General features: G+C 27.8%; 4 protein-coding genes across 5 annotated transcripts; 2 read left to right on the forward strand and 2 right to left on the reverse strand.

Annotated features, from left to right (window-relative positions):
- Nucleotides 1–2844: 2844 nt before the first annotated feature.
- Nucleotides 2845–5834, forward strand: Puml (pummelig). Of its 2 annotated transcripts, none has more exons than XM_072909524.1 (7): nucleotides 2845–3185; nucleotides 3772–3851; nucleotides 3929–4135; nucleotides 4407–4736; nucleotides 4848–4965; nucleotides 5050–5236; nucleotides 5328–5834. In XM_072909524.1, the coding sequence occupies exons 1-7, from the start codon at nucleotides 3154–3156 to the stop codon at nucleotides 5562–5564; spliced, it is 1191 nt and encodes a 396-aa protein (XP_072765625.1). In that variant the 5' UTR covers nucleotides 2845–3153; the 3' UTR covers nucleotides 5565–5834. The 2 variants fall into 2 exon arrangements, with proteins under 2 accessions (XP_072765625.1, XP_072765626.1); XM_072909525.1 differs by lacking the exon at nucleotides 2845–3185 and adding an exon at nucleotides 3336–3481.
- Nucleotides 5835–5914: 80 nt separating this feature from the next.
- Nucleotides 5915–8161, reverse strand: LOC140675255 (putative ribosome-binding factor A, mitochondrial). The gene is made up of 3 exons (XM_072909535.1): nucleotides 7743–8161; nucleotides 7006–7603; nucleotides 5915–6926 (listed from the first exon to the last, which is right to left on the reverse strand). The coding sequence occupies exons 1-3, from the start codon at nucleotides 7874–7876 to the stop codon at nucleotides 6585–6587; spliced, it is 1074 nt and encodes a 357-aa protein (XP_072765636.1). The 5' UTR covers nucleotides 7877–8161; the 3' UTR covers nucleotides 5915–6584.
- A 221-nt stretch (nucleotides 8162–8382) lies between these two features.
- Nucleotides 8383–11250, reverse strand: LOC140675249 (uncharacterized). The gene is made up of 4 exons (XM_072909520.1): nucleotides 10937–11250; nucleotides 9248–10103; nucleotides 8679–9107; nucleotides 8383–8580 (listed from the first exon to the last, which is right to left on the reverse strand). Exons 1-4 carry the CDS (start codon nucleotides 11039–11041, stop codon nucleotides 8555–8557), a joined length of 1416 nt encoding a protein of 471 aa, XP_072765621.1. The 5' UTR covers nucleotides 11042–11250; the 3' UTR covers nucleotides 8383–8554.
- A 2300-nt stretch (nucleotides 11251–13550) lies between these two features.
- LOC140674972 (uncharacterized) lies at nucleotides 13551–21681 on the forward strand. The gene is made up of 19 exons (XM_072908929.1): nucleotides 13551–13731; nucleotides 13935–14106; nucleotides 14823–14942; nucleotides 15062–15179; nucleotides 15267–15528; nucleotides 15681–15809; nucleotides 15890–15956; nucleotides 16328–16473; nucleotides 16680–16812; nucleotides 16872–16921; nucleotides 18166–18328; nucleotides 18845–18964; nucleotides 19079–19196; nucleotides 19387–19654; nucleotides 20208–20324; nucleotides 20735–20825; nucleotides 21041–21186; nucleotides 21398–21536; nucleotides 21610–21681. Exons 2-19 carry the CDS (start codon nucleotides 13963–13965, stop codon nucleotides 21679–21681), a joined length of 2403 nt encoding a protein of 800 aa, XP_072765030.1. The 5' UTR covers nucleotides 13551–13731; nucleotides 13935–13962.
- Nucleotides 21682–21735: the final 54 nt, after the last annotated feature.

Genomic DNA, 21735 nt, shown 5'->3' on the forward strand with positions numbered 1-21735 from the left:
AAATACATCGTTTTAAGCAGTAATCTTTTTCCATGGCCCTTTTCTTATATTGTGTGTTAATGAGACGGGAAAAAAAGATTTAAAATCGTTCTTTGTAGTTTTCAGCACCATTGTTCACACAGCTGCGTCATTCGCATGTCATATACGTCGTCTATGATAAAAATTTCTCCAATTTGTCACAGACTTACTAGTACAATTTCCAAAACAGCAGGATATAATTTCGCATAGAGTGGAAATAATATCTAAAATATAACATGCATTTTTGCATGTTGTATATGTATTTATATATTCTTTCGCAATATTATAGTAAGCATATACACAGAATTAACATTATTTAAGTGTCAGACGCACTTATTAGTATTAATAATCATTCCTTGTTCATATGTGTATATGCGCGTTTATCGTATAACAATGAGCACAAATCGCAATCTGTAGCGCGATCGTGCGGTTGAATTCGCGAAACAATTGAAATGGATAATGAGAATCATGCAATGAGAGGATGTGCTGATTAGGATGAATGGCTTATATTGACGGGAGGGCAAAAAGTGCTCAGAGCTTTTCTATCGAGGTCTCCGGACGCAAGGATGAATAATGCCGAGAACGTGTATGCGTATCAGAATTTTTGAAACAAATTTGAATTACATATTTGTAATAAATGATAATTATAAAAATAATTAACAATATATATTTTATATTTAATACTTAATGAAAAAATATTATTTTAAGAAATCTCATTTTTAATTTGCCATATGTTTTATATAATTCAGTTGGCGCGTGTTTTATATATATATGCATTCCTATATAATTTCACAAAATTATCGTGCAAACGAAGTGTATTACAAGCATCGGCGTTAATTGATCGTATGGTCAACTCGTGGCGTAGTTGTTTTATAAAGTACGAACAATAAGCACAGCGTAGCGATTGTTAGTCTGTATGATTCCGTTGTGTCAAGCGATGATATACCATTCATTTATTAATCACAATAACACGAAGGTGCAAAACGCAAGCGCATATAATTCACGATACGCATCAAATTACGCGTCATCATTGATTTATGTAACAGTTTGTTTACTTGCGTCAATGAGACTTCATTTTAAACTATTCTCGGAATTATTTTGATGAGAGAGAAATCGAAAACATATAGTATATATATGATTAAGAAAAATTGAAAAAATATCAAAATTATATTTTCTCCTAATTTTTTCTATTTGATATTATTTTTCTTCACATTTTTATATTTATGTTTGCAAATTTAATTTTAATTTTATTTAAATATTTTTATAACTCATTAAGTTTTATGCTTCTGATTATGAATGAAATTTAAAGACGTGTAATATATACAAAGTGAAAGATTTGAAACTGTTTCACGTTTAAGTTCGAAGTTGTATCAAATACATACTCAATGAAAGATTATGTAGGTCAGTATTTAAGTAAGTAATATGAGCACAGAATTAATAAATATGATAACATTAATACACGCATATATACTAATGTCTATTTTGTATATAACGAAGACAGTTACTTTGTTTCTATATCGTTTATGCGTTATCGGTTATAAACTTTTATTTCGAATTTAACAATAACACGTCGCGATTACCGGCGTGATGTGATACGTCATAGAAACAGAATTGACGCATTATCAGTTTTATCGTGCATTGATATGCGTTAGAAGATGTGACCCTTGAACTGAAGCTCTTTCCCTCTTACAATTAGTTTCGCGCAAGCATAATCGACAATCTCTAGACAAGGAGAGTATCCCTATCAGCACACATGTTCAAAAGATTTTTATAAGAGATCCACAGGATATTAAAATGTGTTTTATAGAACATTTTATAGATTTCTTGAAAACATCTTTGGAACATGTGTGCTGTTCGGGATCACTCGTGCGTAAATTTATATTCACTATCAATTACGGACAAATATTGAAAAAACGTTATTTAAATCGCCAAAGAAATCTGATCAAAACCGGAAACACAAGCAACACGCGATTCTCACGCGCGCGTTTGCTATATCAGTTTGCAAGTCGATTACGCGTGAGTTATGTCATAATCAGCTGACGCTCCAGATTCGAAATTCGCGTTGTATCCGGTCTGATTCGAGTCTTCCCGGATGATAGAATTTGCCGGTATCTTGGATTGATAGTCAATGTTTATAATTGCTAGATTTTGTTTTCTTTAGTCATTGTTCCCTTCCTATATATTTTTCCATTTTTTTTTCTCTTTGCAAAATTTCGATTATATTTCGTTCAAACTACCACGGATGTGGAAATTGCAATTATAGAGGGGAAACAAGCATATATTATGAATTATCGATTTGCTGTCCTTTTTTTAGAACATGGCTCCACCTGTAACGTAAACGATACATGAATCATCGAACCGAGTTCAATTCTCAATTCACGATAGATACGAAAGGTGTCACTATTCGTCGCATTTTTAAAAGAGAAAAAATATTTTATCTCTCTCTCACATACAATAATATTTTAAACGTCGTCAAAATCATACCGAGGTTATCTGATCTTACACAATATACTTGCGATGTTATATTTCTTGTTTGTGTGAATTGCATATAAAATATATGTTTCTTGAAAAAAGATTGATTAGAGATGATAATTTTAAAATAAAATTCGACACAAAAGCAGTATTCGACTGTATTCGTGGGTTCAAAAACCGATGAACGACCTCGAAAGGCAAGTTCCGCGAAAAAGGAAGACTCGCGGCAAACACACGCGTATATACGTAGTGATGCTAGAATGGAGACGCGAGGACGCGAGGAAGGCGCGACTGTAGTGGGGAGGATAATACACACAAGCGGGAATCGCGTGCGTGTGAACTCGATGCTTCACATGTACATACGCGGTCTTCGCTTGTGTGCATTATCTTCTTTGCTACGATTGCGTGTGTTACGTCTCTAGAAGTTATGTACGCTTCGATATCAGCTGATTTCTTCCCTCTTCTGGCGTTCCCCCTCCACACACTCGAGTCGAGCTCGTGCTCGTGCTCACCCGAGCGCATATTTGCAGCGCGCGCTTCCGCTAGATAATAGTATATTGTACGCATTACGGCATACACGCGCGTGTTTTTCCGTGTTGTCAACAACAAAGGGCCCGATCGTGGCGAGACGGCCGCGGGGTGGTATCTCACATCATTGCGCCCATGGCAGACCATGAAGTCGTTCAAGCGAAGAGGTGAGTATTTTTTTTTTTTTCAGAAATTTGTCGCGGTTAATTGTGGTTAATCGAAATTGGGCCTACGAGTTTAATTATGTCGCGGTTTTAAAACGCGATTGCCGCGCAGTCATCATTACGTCATTTGGCAGAAAAAGTAACCCGTATATGCAACAGGAACTTGCGACAGTTTTTCCTTCGCGACGAGATGACAGATTATTATTGTATTAGAGACGGTAGAATTTTTTTCCTAACGGCTTGATAAAATATGTAGAATGAACAATCGTGGCAATTTTAAGGTTCAGCTTGTGTTAAGTGTGAGGCTTACTAAATTTCTTTCGCGATTAATTTTCATGACAATGCTAAATCTGTAGCTAGAGATGGATGAGATAATAACGTAATAATTGGAAGTTATGATATCATGACTATTAATAAACGCCTAGAGTACACCTTCTCTATAGATGGATGACTTGACATAAATTTCTGTCAATTTCTTTACTATTTTCATTAATATTAATAAATTAAAATACATTTTTTAAGATAAGAATACTTATATATTTTTACATTATATGTATGAAAAAAATTATCTTTATTTTTTTCAAAATAGTAGCTGGATTTGGGGATGGTTTAGTTGGTCTGGATCATCTTCAACAATGTTACGTACTGTGGAAAAAAAGATTCTATCATGTAAGTAAAATATTATAAGTTTCAACAATTCCATTTAGATTATTTAAAACTCATTGTGTTAATTTCAATATTATAAGGTTTAAAAACAGCATATAGAGGATGGTATGTGGATATTGGACCAGTAGTGGGTCCGGCAGATAAAATATGGACTATTTCATTGAATGAAGAATCACCAAAGACGCCAATTGTTTTATTACATGGTTTAGGAGCCGGAGTAGCACTATGGTGTTTAAATCTTGATGCACTTGCATCTCAGAGACCAGTTTATGCCATTGATTTATTAGGTAAGAGATATTTAGAATATCAATATTTCTATATTAGTGTTTTCAACTTTAATATATTAAATTTTACATTTATAATTTGCATCTATAAAATAATATAACATTATCTGACAGATTTAAAGTCCTTCTTACTTTTGTCATTATCCACTTGACAAATATATGACTCATATCATACATATCTATACGATTAATTGATTGGACTTTGTATCTGCATATAAATATCTCATATTTGGTAGAATTGTGCATAATATGATTTGAAATTTTGTATCTTTAGGATTTGGTAGGAGTAGCAGATCTGTTTTTAGCAACGAAGCACAAAAAGCTGAAGAACAATTAATACGCTCTGTAGAAGAATGGAGAAAGGAAATGCAACTAGAGAATTTTGTATTACTAGGCCATTCAATGGGTGGCTTTCTTGCAGCATCTTATGCTATGCAATATCCTGAAAGAGTAAAACACCTCATATTAGCTGATCCATGGGGCTTTCCTGAAAAGCCAGCCGATGCTGCTGCAAAAGCAAACATACCATTCTGGGTTAAAGCTATAGCATTTGCAGTGCAGCCTTTGAATCCTCTGTGGGCAGTTAGAGTCGCCGGACCATTTGGTTAGTATACTGCTGCTATGAATATGTATGTGTGTATATATATATATATATATATATACAGTGTATATATTGTATTTTCTTTACATTGTCGAATTAAAATGTTTACTATAGGGCAGTGGCTCATTGAGAAGACAAGACCTGATATAGTGAAGAAGTTTACTCCCCTCTTAAATGATGATACTGCTGTAATTTCACAATATATACATCAATGCAATGTACAGACACCATCGTAAGTTTCAAAAGTAAACGTCTCAATATAGTTAAAAGATATTGTTAGATATGTTATAATTTTATGTTATATTTGTTTTAACAGAGGTGAAAGCGCATTTCACGCAATGATGTATGGTTTCGGGTGGGCGAAAAATCCTATTGTCAAACGGATGCACAAGTTAAGCGATGATATACCTATAACATTATTATATGGCAGTAGATCATGGGTTGATAATTCAGCTGGTGAAACAATTAAACAGTATCGACCTTCATCGTATGTTAATGTCCAGGTGCGAAAATTATAATGATATTGAAACAGATTAATCTGCAATTGTTTGTGCAAAAGTATAGATTGTATTAAGTACAAATTATATTTTACAGGTAATTACTGGAGCAGGCCATCATGTTTATGCAGACAAAAGTGAAACCTTCAATAAATACGTACTGGAAGCATGCGCCTTAAGTGACTCAATACCTCGGTTAACATCATCAAACTTACGTTCGTATGCTAAATTGACTAATGATGAAGATATAAGAATAACTTTACCCAATGAAGCGCTTAAAACACGAAAACCTGAAGAACGAAAATTAGATACATCAGAATCAGCTAAAATTTAATTAAAATTTAGCGCGAATTCTCAAAACAAAACGTTTTAGTACTATTGTTACTAGTACAAAGAACTACAATAATTATATATTGTAAATATGTATTACACATGATAATGTATTACATATGATAATATTGTAATGAAGAATATCATACATACGCGATATATTAAATATACAAAATAAGTTTTTGGTTTATGTTCTGTGACGTAGCCTTATATAATTTATAAATATGATAATGTAAAAAATGTAAACTGATAGAGGTTGATTTTATATGAAAATTGATTGCAGATATTGCATAATCATTTACATACTGTTTTCAGTTACAGAAATTGACAATGTATTATTGCAAAATATGTGGAATTTAGTTTATATAAAAGAATTATCTTGCCACAAGTAAGATTTATATTCTTTATAATTATGTTCATTTTTTATACATCATCAATTTTAAATACAATTATAAAATCTTATAAGAAATTTACACAAGTCAAAAGGATCAAAGAGCTTATATATGACATGTAACTATGTGATACAGGTTTGTACATTATGTACAGTTTTACTCAGATGTAGTAAGTATAAATTATGCGTGTGCGTCTTCTAGCTTAATTGTAAGAAGCTAATGTACCAAAATTAGAAAAAAAGCGGTAATATTTCAAAAATCTATTTATTATTTTTTAACTAGAATAAAATTATTTCCATGATAATCATAATCTTATATTGAGAGATAATATTTTCCAAAGCTCTTATTCTAATTGTGTGCAACACTTTATCGATCAAACACCCACATAGTCTATAGTTTGTTTATGGTCTCACTCTTGTTAATAAAAATAGGCCAATGTCCAGAAAATAGTGACTAGTCTTTTTATTGTTATTAATTGCATTATCTTATTACTATAGCAAGATTATGTATATTGTATAATGTAATTTACTATTAATAAATTATTTACTGTAAAAAAATCGAATATTAGTATTATATTTATACTGAATAATAAAAGGGTTGTTAAGAAACATGTCAACTTGAAATTATTGCATCTAACTGTTAAACTTATCGCTATTCTCGTCCCTATAGTCATTTTCAAACTCGTCATAATCGTGATTACAATTATCTTCAGGTTCATTACAATTGGACTCTATCTCTTCCTCAAAATTATTTAATAGTTCATGTTTAAGCAATTTTTTTGTACGATGTAAACGTCTTTCTTCTCTTCGTCTTGTGATTAGAAAATCAGAGAAGATATTTTCTTGCTCTTTTTGTGTTAAGAAGTCGTTTTCTTTTGAAATTTGGTTGGAAGAATTTTCGTCAACATTAGTATTTATGTCTAACATCTGTCGTCTTAGTGCAGCCTCTTTTGACTTAGATACAGAAGCAATAATCTGTAACAATTCAAAATATCTTTCACATTTATTTCTTATATTTATCTTTTATTATAAAACTAAAGATAAGATAGATTACCCTAGACATAATTTTATTATGATCCAATCCTAATACATCATATCTCATCATTGGCAATTCTATATAAGATTTATCTATCTCAGAATCATAATTTGTATCTGGTTTTGCATGTGAAACTTGATCAATTATATCAGTATGTGAAGCATCCAATTGTATTTGTTCAGAATACTCAGATTTATCATCCTCAAAATTTATCATTGCTAATCTTCTCTCTACTTCCTTCCCTATTGCAAACTGCTTGTCTTCGACAAACTGGATAGGGGGTACTATACCTATAACACGGAGCTGTGATAGTTCATGCCGAATAATTTTAGCACACTTTTGCAATGTTTCTTCACTGATAAATGAGGACACATCATCAGTACTGTGTATCCAAAATACATTGACAAGCTTATAATCAGAAGTTATTTTCACATGAGTAATTTCTATGCTTCCACTTATGATATCAGATATTTCTCCCATTGACATCAAGTCTGTTATGTGCTTCATGAAAAGTTTATCACGTATCACCATTCTACGCGTTGTTTGCACAGAGACTTTATTAGTCTGCTCAAAACCTAAAGTATTATCTAAATCTGTCTTCGGGTCATGCCACTTTCTATAATATAAAAATACAAAAACTTACAAACAAAGTCCCTTTTGTCCACATAAACAAAACTAACATACAAAGTTTCACAATAAAAATCTATAACTTAAATGTAAACCTTTTTTTTTTTAATTTTGAAAGAAATCCTTACCTTTTTGATTTATGAGTTCCATGCAGTAATTTTTTTATGAATTTACCCTCTCTATGTAAACTCGAGTATGCACTCGATGAACTAATGCATCTGAATACTTGAAAGTACGTAATAAAAGAACGTGTGTTTCGCATGTTGATTGTCAGTTAATAATGTACAATTTAATTCACATATTTAATTTACTTTAACAATATTACACCCTAATAAGATAATAACTTATCTGCTCACTCTTTCTAACTAGACTTTGTGGAACATGTTCATGTTCGAAAATAAATATAGGATTAGGTTAGATCAAGTGCAATAAGATAGACAGAGAGGTTTGTTATCGTCCTAAATCACCCAAGGATGGAGAATTCGAAAGAACGCAAAATCGTGAACATATAGTTATTGAAAATTCCAGAATTGAAGACTAAAAAAAAAAAAAAAAAAAAAAAATGGAAAAGATCAAGAGGAGATAGAAAAATATATTAAAAGTATAGAGAAAATAAGAATATATAAAAACAATTTTATAAAAAGATTTAATTATACATTTACATATCTTACACCTATCATGTAGTGATGATGTAAAAATTAAAATGATTTAAAAAAATATTTCGTTTTTTTTTTTTTTTTTTTTTTTTTTTATATAAAAATAAAACTTCTAAGCACATAGATGTAGTTGACGAAGAACAAATCTATACATATATTTGATATATATCGGATCATTAATTAATTATGACAAATTACATATTACCTTTTTTACGATACAAAACTAAGATAAATAATAAAATACTATAACCCGTTTTTTTCGTGTATTTTGTCCAATTTGTGTTTCAATAGCGTTTCTTCTTTTCTAATGCTAAAATATTACAAGAAAATTAGAAAAATTATATATAAAATCAATTATATCATAGTATTATAAGATATTTAAAACAATCAAAATGCTCTTTTTTTTACCTTTTCTTTCTTCTATAATCTCTTTTCTTTTATCTTTAAGATCTGTAGGTAAGTTTTCGATCATACTCTCAATAAAATTATCTAAAACTAATGACTTATTCATTGATATTATCGACTTTCTACAAACAGGACAATCTCTTCTTCTTTTATTCCACATACATATGCAGTGGTGACAAAATGTATGTGTGCAATTCAATGTTGTTGCTTTCACAAATAATTCTGAGCATATGCTACATGTCAATTGTTCATCCATAATGTTGGTTACTTTTCCAAGAACATTTTCTTTAGTATTAGTCTCTATAACATTTTGGCTTAATCCAGTTAAATCTATTGTGTCTAATATGTGTAATCCCGAAGATTGATCAACATCAATCAATTCTACAAATATACAGTTATCTGCTGTACTTGCTTCGTTAGTTACTATGCTTGCTAAAAAGGAAAAAGAAAAAAAAAAAGATTAATGAGATTCAATTCAATGAAGAAATTTTTATAATAAAAAATTACTTCAATATCGTCGAAAATATACAGATGAAAAAAATTTATTTAAAATGAAATTTATTAAAACATACCATTTAACATTGCCTGTGAAGTTTCTGCTTTTGCCTCTTGTTCTTTTAAGGCTTTTTCTGTTTCTTTTAATCTCTCTTCTAGTATATTTTTCTCATTTAGTAATTGAGCTTGAATATTTTTTTCTTCTTTCACTTTATTTTCCATCATATTTCTCCACTCTGCTTGTTGTTCCTCTCTCCACTTTTCCATTTGTTCTTTCATTTTTACTTCTACCATTTCTTTCTCTTGCTTACTCATATCTAGTGCTTCTTGCCATTTTTGCTTCTCCTCATTTATCCTTGTCTCAAATTGCTGTCTTTCATTCTCCAATTTTTCCAATAACTTGGAATACATGTCCTGCAAATGTTGTTCTTGAGCATTACCTGTCTTTATTTTATTTTCTAATACTTCAATTTGCCTTAATAAATTCTCTTTATCATCTTGAATAACAGTCTGTTGTGATAACAGGTCTTCAAGTTGCTGTTTTAATTCGACTTGCTCCTTGTGTTTTATTTCAAGTTTGTCTTTGAGTTCTTTTCTCTGACATTCTTGGCTTTCGGCAAATGTTTGCTGTTTGATAAAAACAGTGTCAAGTATTTTTTCATCTATGCATGGCTTCTTAGCACAATGATCTCTTTCGGCAAGAGTAAATGTATACTTGAATGTTTCATTAGGACTAAATTGTATAACATCACCAGGATAGATATTGTGTATCACTCCAGGAACGATAGCAACATTATTAACAAATGTTGCAGATGAACTTAAATCTTTAATCATCCATTCATCTCGATCATCACACATAAAAATGCAATGTCTTCTAGATATCATAACATCCAATATAATTTCATCGTTGTCTCTTGCGCGACCAATTTTGAACTATATATCCCAAAAAAAAAATATGTTTTAAAAATTTACACAATTTTTTGACATAGATACATAAAGCAAAAAATATAGTAAATTGTTATGAACAATTATATTTATTTATTTATTAGCCTATTGAGTTAAACCCTATTGAATTTACTAATTATAAGATTTCATTATATCAGTAGATATTATAACAAGACTGCTTTTATATTTATTATACATATTATAATAATATGTTATATTTAAAGATTAATCAATATATGTACATATATGTATGATAAATCTGCAGTGTAACATTCTTATCTTCAAGTTTGTTTAAATTTTAAGAATTTGTATATATTGATGCATAGAATACATTCTGAAAACAAAATTTGTTACTCATGTACCATTCTCCTGTTGTTTCTTTTTTTTCTTAAATATTGTCTACTTTAATCAAATACAAACTCTCTTATAAAGCTTTAGCAGAAAATATATATTTGATTGAAGCAAAGGCATTGTAAATGTGACAAAAATTAAAAATACCTTTTTAATACTTTTGGTTTAAAGTTTAAATTTAACATTTCTTTAAAAACTTTGAATTAAAAAAATAAATTAGTTGTAACAGGATTGCACTGCAGATTTACTATATATATATATTTACATTCAAAAATTGAACAATCGTGAAGATTATAAACAGATAATTGTAGATGTATAAATTTCTATTACATATATAATGTATATTTTATTCCTCTCTATTAATAAATAAAATTGCTTGAGATTTCTCCAAGATTTATGTGTACGACTGAGAGATTTTTACTTTTAATTAATTAATTTATAAAATAAACGAAATTATAAGTTTTTTTTACCAGATTTTTGTCAATACGTATGCGATCTTTATTATCATTTCGTACTAGAACTGGTTCGAGAATTTTTGGCTCTTCATCAGACCTTCTTTTAGTAGACTGTTCCATTATTTAAAGCAATATTTCACAAATAATTATATCAAAATTATAAGTAAATACATCGCACACAATAAACAATTCTTGCTTTATTTTTTGCTGCAACGTCGGCATAATAGAAATGTTAATCCAAACATTTAAGGATGTTTTTCAACAAAAGATACACTCAAATGCATTCAGCAAAGACATGGCAGCCATCATAGAGCTGCTGCCATCTGCCAAGCCTGGGATAAACCAACCGATGCTTTTCCTTGCAGTACGCTAGCGCCAACTGTATCCATTTTAGAGAACTACATGGCCAAAATCTATACTTGTCGGTGCCATGGTAAAATAAGATTGGTTCATGTCCGTGCTAATTGTGGATTTGAAAAGTAATAACACGGGAAATAATATTATAAGTTTATTATTATAATATATTTCGTTACATATTATTTTAGCTACGCGTAATCTTTTTTCATTTTAATATATGGATAACAATAAGTAGACTAGTAGTACTATTAGAGAAATTATTAAAATTATTTTATGTATATATAGAAATATATAATATAAATTTATACATATTTATTATATATATATATATATATATGTATATATATATAATAGAAATCTTCTAAAATACAATATTAATTATACGTATATTGTATCTTAGAGATTTATTGTATTAAATAACAATATTCTTTATGTATTATATATATATATATATATATATATATATATATATATATATATATATATATATATATATATATATATATATATATATACGCGTAATAATTTTGTAAAAAATATTTTAATATATATAGTTCGGTAGTTTAATACATATAGTTCGGTAAATATAGGGTGTCCCTAAAAACTTATTTTGTTTCTTTTTTGCGATTTTCTCCAAAATAGAGCAAAATCGAACAAATCTCTAAAGGACTTTATTTCGTCTTATTGTTAGTTTCTGTGTCCTCTACACGCTCCCAAAGTTTTACCATCCCTTTATGACACATTGTTAGCGTTAGTATCGCTAAATGTTTTTTTTGTAATAAAGTTTAATTTTTTAATAATAAATGGTCGATATGTACAAAATAAATATCAAGATTTGAGAGATAGAGCTCTCTTAATAATCAATAAAAATAAATCATATATAACTTTTAGACATATAACTTGATAATTTACATGTCTTGCCTGTTTATGTATGTAAAAGAGATTATTATTTTTAAAGATGACACAAATAATAATGCTTATTTATATTTATTAATATATATTAATTAGCTATTATAATTGTTATATATCGAATCATAGATTTGATTGACGAATTACATTGTCTTTAAGCATTTTGATTTTTCGTAAAATGAGATTTGTATATTGAGACGTGAAATATTAATTGCGATGTTAAATATTAATTTCAAAAGTCTAATTTATTATTCTTCGTGTTAGCATCTTCGAATTTTTAAATTTTGTTGAATAAAGTGACATAATAAATAAAGATTTATTTAAATATAAAAAGTGTCAGGTAATTGTGTAACATTTCATTATAGCTTTTAAAATGGTTTGATCGCACCGATTAATAATTAAAAGTTAAGGAATCACACATGATCAGTATATCACTAATTAATTTTTTAAATAGTATGAGCTTTACTAGAACTACTTTACCTGATACTCCAATGCTCTGAGCAGTGAACGACATTCATCTTAAAGACCAACGTATATGTATGTTATAATCGCTGACAATAAAATAAAATGTATAAATTTACGATACAAAAGAAGTGGCATATATTGACAAATAGTGACAAATATATATATATATATATATATATATATATATATATTTATATATATATATATATATATATGTATATAAAGATTAAATGCAAATGTGTTAAAAATATTAAATAGAAAAAAAATAAATTTTGAAGTTACAATAATTATTAATTATATGATTAAAATCGATTATAAATGCGTTAGAAATTTATATAATACATTAAAATGAATCATATAAATTAAATTAAAAAATTAATTATATAAACGTTATATGTAAAATGAATCATATAAATTAAATTAAAAAATTAATTATATAAACGTTATATGTATAAACGTTATATGGTATAATATTTAAACAACGGGTTAATTAAAACGACCTGACTAGCCAAAATCATTCAATTTATTCACACAGTGTTCACACAAATGTGTGAATAAATTGAATGATTTTGGCTAGTTAGGTCGTTTTAATTAACTCGTTGTTTATAATTAAATACTAGCGACTTTAATCTCTAACTTATAATTATAATATTTAAAGTAATTTAAAAAGCTTTTATGACGATTCTATATTTGATTTCTTTTATTCGGCGTTTGTGGCGTATCTGCTTTTGCATGCCTTTGCTATTTTTAAGAAAAAAAAATAGTATGTTTTACAGGGAATGATATAAGAACAAATCTTATAAATTGTGTCAATTAAAAAATTGAAAGTATCGTGCATTTATCTAATTTTTCTCGGCTTGCAATAATATGAACTTTACCAGACAGATCCGATATCAAAACGTTCAACATCGAGAATTGAAAGAAGGAAGTCAAACGTATCTTATGAATGCCAGCACTAGAATGAAGTGTCGGCTTCGAAAAAGAAGGAAACGCGCCTGCGCGTGTAATTAGCCAAGGGGTTAAATTCATAAGAGAAAAGGGACTATTCGTTGAAATACTTTCAACATTGTATCGATCGTGTAAGTATACGTTTATATCTCATTCGAATATAATTTGTTTGCATTGCACGTGTTTCGATCACACGTATTTTGTAATATTATATTAAATTGGCGTTTTGAAATTTACACGAAAAAAGAAAACTTATGGAAAATACATATATATTTAATCGACCGAGTGCAAAAGAAGAAAGCGGATGAGCGTACCATTGTTGAATTTTTTGCAGTCATACATGCTTTAGAGTTCCTGAAGAAATGAACTATATCACGTCACAATATTTTGGTCTTAACAGAATGCTTCTGCTGACTGTAGGCTTGTGGCCCTATCAACAATCAAAACTCTGTCGACTTCAGTTTATATTCTTTCTTAGTATTTTGACGACTGCTGTTATATTTCAAGTAAGACAATATTTTGATATACTGCGAGTTAAGCTATAATATATAGTGATTTATAACAGTTCTCTATTATTTGTTACGTGTTTCAATAATTTATAACTTGTCAAAATGCACATTTATGATTTATATTAAAAAAGCAGTTATTATATAGAAAAACGAATAAAAAGAAATTAAAAGATAAAATCAGTTTAATGATAAAAATAATTAATACATTAGCATGCATATATCATGCATACATAATTATCTGAATAAACTGCATATGATATCACTGTCTTATTTTGATCATTTATTATTTGAAAATTGTGTGTGTGTTTGTGTTTGGCTTTGCTACACTAAAAGCTTCGATTTCAATGTCTTACATTACATTATTAAAATATAGTATGATGAGTTTGAAAAACACGCTGTATCTAATTGTAATTATTATAATTTAAAATTACTGCATTCAGATTTTTATAGAACCTCTAACGACAATAAATATAGTGATATATGTCTAAAATATACTTGTAATGTTCATATGAAACATAAAATAAATAATTTGTGTGTGCCTTATTTTAAAACAGAATATCGTTAATTTTTAACAAAATTATAAAATGAAAATTAAACATATTTTTATTTGTTGTTGTACGATTGAAGATCAAACAATGCAGTCTATATAAAAATTACAAATTATTAATAAAAAAAACAGATTCTTTAAAATTAAAAAAAATTCTTGTTTGCAGTTCACTACATTTATTAATTCAAAATGCACTACTGACTTCATCGTCAAAATCCTATCTAATGCGCTTTTCTTTTCTGTTTTCTTGATAAAATACATTTTCTTCGCTATTAATACTGAAACTGTAAGTTAACAGTTTATAATAGTCATTCTGTAAGAGACACTTCTGACAAATTAAATTTTTATAACCAGCAATTCTTTTCTGACATACAAAGACGATATAACAAATTGTTGGACTGACAGGTGAAAGATTTATTGACACAACTTCAAAATGTGTACCAACGATTAAAAGATGAACATGAAAACGCTATTGTTAAACAATATAGCTACCACGCAAACTGTTATACGATTGTGCTTACGAGTAAGATGAAATATTGTAAAATTATGTGTGTGTGTAAAATTTTGTAGTAGAAGTTAAAACAATAATTATTTTCTAACACTTTTCTAGCATTTAGTATTTGTGGTTTATCTGCTTTTATTGGCGTGCAATATTGGTCAAATATAATTAATATTATTTTACCGATAAACGTATCTCGACCACGTCGTTTACCGATTATGACAGAGTACTTCGTCGATCAGGAAAAATATTTTTTTTTAATTCTGCTGCACTTAAATATAGCAGTTTTCACTGGAGTAATAATCATGGTGGCAGTTGGAACGATGCTTATTGCATATCTTACACATACCTGTGGGCTGTTTAAAATTTCTAGGTATAAAATAAAGACAAAAATGATTAATCAAATTGTAAACAAAACTGTAATCATGTATAAATAAATATAAATGTAAAATTCATATCTGTAAAAAATTATATCGCAAAGACAAAAGATACATATATTTATTGATAAACATATATTATTCACAGTTATCGCATTAAACATGCAATGAGAGCCAATATGTTACAAAATATTAATTCAAAGAATAATGAAAAATTGATAAAAATAATATTAGAAGAAATAATACGTGCCGTAGATATACATCGGCAAGCTATGAGGTTAGTATACATTCGATAATATATGTAATGCGTAGTAATATTTTTTATCTTTAAAGATTATCCAATGTTTTGGTATCTAGATTTGAAGCAATGTTATTCTGTTTAATAGTAACAGGAGTAATATCATTGAGCCTTCATCTCTTTCAGGTATGTCTCAAATTTTTGAAAGAATGAGCATTTAATATTCTATAACATAATGCATGTTTTATGCTATGAAAGAGTTACATCTTTCATCATTTTTTCTTTCTTTTATTCTGATATTCATACTGTATAAATAATATTTTTTTAAGTAAAATAAAATAAAAAATTAATACAATAAAAATTTTTCTGAAAATTACAAAGAAATTACTCTAAAGTGAAAATCAATGTGAATTTTTCGGGCATTATATATTTTGGTATAAATTTATTATAATTTTCCCTAAAAGTATAATTTAGGAATTTAGCATGTGTTTATCATCGAATGATTATAAAATAATATTTAGGAAATTGATGACAGTTGTAAAACGTGTATTTTTTAGATTTTTCGGATTGCAAGGACGGAAAATAATCTCGATGAAATTTTATTTCCTTTTCTATTTGCATTTGCTAGTATTTTGTACATGTTTTACGCCAACTATACTGGGCAAAATGTAACAGATCATAATAATCATGTATTTGTTACTGTGTAAGATATAATCTTATAAAATATACAATTATATAGAATAATTAACTTTCTATAATTTTGCAAAATATTAAGTAGTAGCGGGTGAAAACACATGAGAACGTGTAATCTGCGCGTATAAATGTGTCTATATTTATGTATACGTGTATCAAAATTATTGATGTTTTTATCTTCCTAAAACTACGAATATGTTCACATTAATTTTGTAGCTACAACGTTGAGTGGTACTTAGCTTCATTATGTATACAGAGAATAATGCTGTTTCTGTTGCAAAGAAACGTCCGAGACTTTACTTTAGGAGTCAGTGGATTATTTATCGGATCGTTAGATTGTTTTGCTACGGTAAGAAAATAAATATATCTCAAAATGTCAATTCGACCTATTACAATTAAATATTACAGCTAGTGAAAACTTCGGTCTCTTATTTTACTGTCATATATTCAATGGAATAGTAAGGTAAGAAGAAAAATAATATCAAATAAATTATAATGTGGCAAATATTTAATTAACTACATCTCAAAATTATATTTTTTGTATTACATTCAAGAAAGTTAGAAGTTTAATATTAATAATTTGTACAGATATAATTGTTCTTCGAAGATATTATAAATTTAATTAAAAAGAGAGTATATAGATTATATAGATTTTTAATGCGTAAAAAACTAAACATTCTTCAATTTCAATTGTAAAACACTGATACAAATTCATACTTAATTTTATATTATTCTCATGTTTTATTTTCACTATTTGCAATATATCCATTGTTATATTACTTTTAAATATAAATAATATAAAGTAAATACTAGTACCTTGCCAAAACCTTCTTTATAATAAAGTTTAATTTTTTATAATAAATCGCTTATACTGAAAAGAAATATCAAGATTAAAAAATCAAGCTGTCTTTATATAATAAAAATCATATTATTTTTAAATATAACTTAAATATATAATATAAAAATTTAAATGTTTTAAATGTATATAAAGGAAAAAGATGATTAGTCTTAAAAATGACGCATAAAATTTATTATATATACTGTATATCAAATAACAGATTTGATTAACATCACACTTCGATTTTATTGTTTACGCGATTTGTTTAATAGATCAAATATTAATTTAAATATCTAATTCGTATTCTTAATTTATTATTAGCGTCTTTGAATTTTTACGTTTTAACAATTTAATAATCAAAGTGACATATGTAATAAAGATTTATATAAATATATAACAGAGCAAAACTATTTCTATCGGAAAATGATATCATACATACTTGATGAGCGATGGGTTTGATAGATGATACATTGATATTTCAAACTGGCAGACAATTCTTTCAAAGACCATCGTATCTTAGAACTGCGTGTGTTAGAATGACATTCCAACGTTGAGAAAAAGAAAATGCGCCTGCGTGAGACTTTTCTCTCTCAGTCTCTTTTTTCTCCTTTTTGTCAGAAAAAAGCACCCCTTGAATTGCTTACAAATAACTTTAAGCATCCTATCGATCGCTTAATCGTCCATAATTTTCGCAAGAAGAGTCGCTAAATTGTAGATATCACGCGCGGAGCGTACACTAATGTCGTCTAGCGTTTAGTATTAATTTGACGATAAAATTTTTGTAAAAAAGAAGAGAATATTCAATCGATCGGTAAAAAGAGGGGATGAACAGCAGCGTCGTCGACTTCCTCGCAGTTAAACGCATCTCGACACTCCCGAAGAAATGATCTGCGTGGAAAGTCGGTATTTTACTATCAATCGAATCCTCTTACTCACGACTGGCTTATGGCCTTACGCACAATCCAAACTCGTTAGAGTGCAACTGATTTTGCTCTATGGCATTCTGACAAGCTTCATTGTATTTCAAGTACATTAATAGTTTTACATAATTATGTGTTTATTTATATTACATAAGTTTTATATAAGCTTATTTGGAACTTGGTACGTATTTATGTTAACTGTTGCATTTCTGTGATCTGGTATGTATTTGTATATTAATTATGGCATATTAAAATATATCTTTGTTAATTATATAATTATTTTTACACATGTACTGTTATAATATATATATACATATATATATATATATATATATATATATCCATATACATATATAAAATATTGCATAATACATGTTTCTATCTTATGAGTAAGCAGAGAGATCTAAGTAATTAATTTCTTTTATGTATATATGAATCGGATAAACAGTAAAATGTAATTTTGTTATTAAATAATTGTGTGTGATATCACATCTTGTTCACCTTTTATCAAACTTATGCGTAAAAGAGAGTAATTAATAATTGAGATCTTTCTATTTGCTGATATGATAGAAATATCTTACTTTTTCAGTGCGATTGATTTAACAAAATTATTTTTCTCACAGTTTACGATATTTGTGACTACAAAATGCACTCTACAGTATACCATTGAAATTCTTTCTGTCACAACTTTATTATTATTTTTAACGATACAGTACAGCATGTTTTGTTTCAACATGGATGTCGTAAGCGAACAATACAGACTTTTCTACTTGTTTGAATAAATGTGTCATATATATTGCAAACTTTATTATGCCTCACAAAACACATATGATACAGAAATTTCGTTAAAACAACAGGTGAAATATTTATTAGAACTACTTCAATGTACCTATAACGAACTAAGGGATGAAAGCGAAGTCGCCATTATAGAACAATATTGGAACTTTGGAAGACGTTGCACTGAAATACTTACGCGTAAGACAATCTCATAATTTTAATTATTCGAATAGTATTTAATGAATGTTCTCTCGTAGTCGAGTTTCTGGTTATAATAACTATGAATAATTAAACATGAAATAAATTTATAAAGTATAATTAGTTATTAATTTTTGAAATAGATTAATAAGTAAATATCCATGATAATGGCTTTTACATCACCCTTTAGTGATTGCCATGAGTTCCATGTGTCTCTTTATTTTTACTCCATTTCTGCCATATATTTTCGTCACTGTGTTCATGCCCGGAAATGAATCACGACCACACATTTCGCTACAAATCGTCACGGAATATTTTATTAATCAAGAAAGATATTTCTACTTAATTATGTTACATACCAATGCCGCATTTTGCGTAGGAATGACAGCACTGGTAGCTACGGGAACAATGTGTATAACATATGTTCAACATATTTGTGGAATGTTAAGGATTGCTAGGTGAGAAAATTAACGTAATAATTAAGGTTTCCTATTCTGAGATTCTGGTTTTTTGAAATTACAAGATTCAGTGTTTAGTATCTATATAACATTTATATATGCAAAAATTTTACTTTAATAATTATTCTCTATCAATATCATATATCTATTGTTGATATTCAACGTGTTTGTTAGAGATTTTATTTATTTCATATATTGATGGAATTTTTTATTTTAAATTTCGTGAGAAAATAGATCTCTATTTTTTATTTAACTTTATTATAACTTTATTTTAAGATCTATTTAATTAATAACTTTAATATATAACTTTAATAATTAATAACTTTGATATAAATTATTTTTTTGTTACTTTTACTACTAGGATTATATTTTCCATACATAATTCTTAATCTATATATATTAAATATCTCATTCATTAAACGTTATTTTTTTAATTTGATTAAAGATCTCTCAATTAAGTACTAGAAGTTATATCTTTCATTTTAATTTATATGTTAAAATTTACAAATTATCATTACTTTTGATTTTTATTTCCATTCATAATTATTTATAGTTATCGTATGGAGAGGATTATGAGAATTGACACTTATCAAATAAATCGTGCAAGAACTGTAAATTTGATTTTCATGGGTATAGTATATGCCGTTGATATGCATCACAAGGCTATAAAGTTTGTTATTTATCGAATGTGCATAGAAAGTATCATAATATGTAGAATATACTTTAGGTTTAAATTTCTTGACAAGAATTTCTTTAGCAAAAATGTTAAATTTAAGATATAATTTTTCTACCAAGGAATATAAAGGCTTTACTCATTTTATTTCACGTGTAAATTTTACTTTAAACAAATTTTTAATTAAAAGCTTAGTTTTTAATGCATTTAATAGTGGAAATAGACATATTAAAAAATAAAGAAATATTGTAGATATAATAAAAAGAAAGAGAAATGATGTCAAATCAATATAATAAACTAAAATAAATATGATTGAAATTAAATTACTTCCTGAAGTGGTTTCTATATATTATGACACATATTGTATATCTAATAACACAAATAATATTTTTCATAATTTTTTTAAGATTTATAAAAATTTTTATTTCTTCCATTAATAAATTCTTATTCCTTCTTATAATAAATGGATTACTTACAGCAAGTCTCAATCTTTATCAAGTAAGTATTGTCTTTCCTTCGTGTATGTAATGTTTTTAAATAAAGAGAGTGCAATTATATTTTTTTCATAGAAAGATATGTAGCAGTCTATTTCTACAATCTGAATGCATTATATTCGTTCAATATATTATTTAGTTTATAAAGTATAGACTCTATATACATGATCAAAATATATACGTAAAATTAATTATACTATTATAAAACTTGTATTTCAGGTTTTTCAAGAATTATCATCTGAACATGCTATCACAAAAATTATACGACATTGTATTTTTTTGCTCGTGTATTACTTATATACTTTCCTCGCTAACTATTATGCGCAACAAATTATAGACCATAATAATCACATATTTGTTACTGTGTAAGAAAGATTTTTATGTGACATTTGCAAATTAAAATGATTATAATGAAAGACAATAAAGCAAAATAAAATTCAAAAGGCAAAAGCTAAAATACCTTCTTAACAAATAAATAAATAAAAAAATATATATATACATATACTAAAAATTATTTACGAATTTTATATTCGTTCAAAAATTACCAGTGTCAGTTGTTTGGTTATCATTTCGTAGGTACAATGTCCAATGGTACATAGCTCCTTTACGTATACAGAAGATGATACTATTCTTGTTACAAAGAGGAACTAAAGCTTTTGATAACTTCGTAATTATTGGTGGACTATTCACAGGATCCTTACAAGGCTTTGCCACGGTGAAAATTTTATCAGAGCTTACTCAACATACAGTATATTTAAAACATTTAAAGAAAATATCTCTTATTGCAGTTGGTCAGCGCGTCAATTTCGTACTTTACATTTCTTTATTCCACGAGACAACATACCGATTTCGATGACTAATACTATATAACATTGATATGCTACAGATATATTATATGGCTATCTCAAATGGAT

The sequence above is a fragment of the Anoplolepis gracilipes genome, chromosome 17 (assembly GCF_047496725.1).
Source record: "Anoplolepis gracilipes chromosome 17, ASM4749672v1, whole genome shotgun sequence".
Classification (NCBI taxonomy): domain Eukaryota; kingdom Metazoa; phylum Arthropoda; class Insecta; order Hymenoptera; family Formicidae; genus Anoplolepis; species Anoplolepis gracilipes.

What these genes read in the sequence shown, in the direction of transcription:
- Puml (XM_072909524.1), top strand. Translation starts at nt 3,154, where the DNA reads ATGGCAGACCATGAAGTCGTTCAAGCGAAGAG. An exon ending in GGAAAAAAAGATTCTATCAT is followed by an intron (nt 3,852 to 3,928) that starts GTAAGTAAAATA and finishes CAATATTATAAG; the next exon opens with GTTTAAAAACAGCATATAGA. An exon ending in CATCGTATGTTAATGTCCAG is followed by an intron (nt 5,237 to 5,327) that starts GTGCGAAAATTA and finishes TATATTTTACAG; the next exon opens with GTAATTACTGGAGCAGGCCA.
- LOC140675255 (XM_072909535.1), bottom strand. Translation starts at nt 7,876, where the DNA reads ATGCGAAACACACGTTCTTTTATTACGTACTTTCAAGTATTCAGATGC. An exon ending in GGAACTCATAAATCAAAAAG is followed by an intron (nt 7,604 to 7,742) that starts GTAAGGATTTCT and finishes TTTATATTATAG; the next exon opens with AAAGTGGCATGACCCGAAGA. An exon ending in ATAATAAAATTATGTCTAGG is followed by an intron (nt 6,927 to 7,005) that starts GTAATCTATCTT and finishes GAATTGTTACAG; the next exon opens with ATTATTGCTTCTGTATCTAA.
- LOC140675249 (XM_072909520.1), bottom strand. Translation starts at nt 11,041, where the DNA reads ATGGAACAGTCTACTAAAAGAAGGTCTGATGAAGAGCCAAAAATTCTC. An exon ending in TACGTATTGACAAAAATCTG is followed by an intron (nt 10,104 to 10,936) that starts GTAAAAAAAACT and finishes TGGGATATATAG; the next exon opens with TTCAAAATTGGTCGCGCAAG. An exon ending in GATTATAGAAGAAAGAAAAG is followed by an intron (nt 8,581 to 8,678) that starts GTAAAAAAAAGA and finishes GTAATATTTTAG; the next exon opens with CATTAGAAAAGAAGAAACGC.
- LOC140674972 (XM_072908929.1), top strand. Translation starts at nt 13,963, where the DNA reads ATGAACTATATCACGTCACAATATTTTGGTCTTAACAGAATGCTTCTG. An exon ending in AATCACATATTTGTTACTGT is followed by an intron (nt 21,187 to 21,397) that starts GTAAGAAAGATT and finishes ATCATTTCGTAG; the next exon opens with GTACAATGTCCAATGGTACA. An exon ending in CCTTACAAGGCTTTGCCACG is followed by an intron (nt 21,537 to 21,609) that starts GTGAAAATTTTA and finishes CTCTTATTGCAG; the next exon opens with TTGGTCAGCGCGTCAATTTC.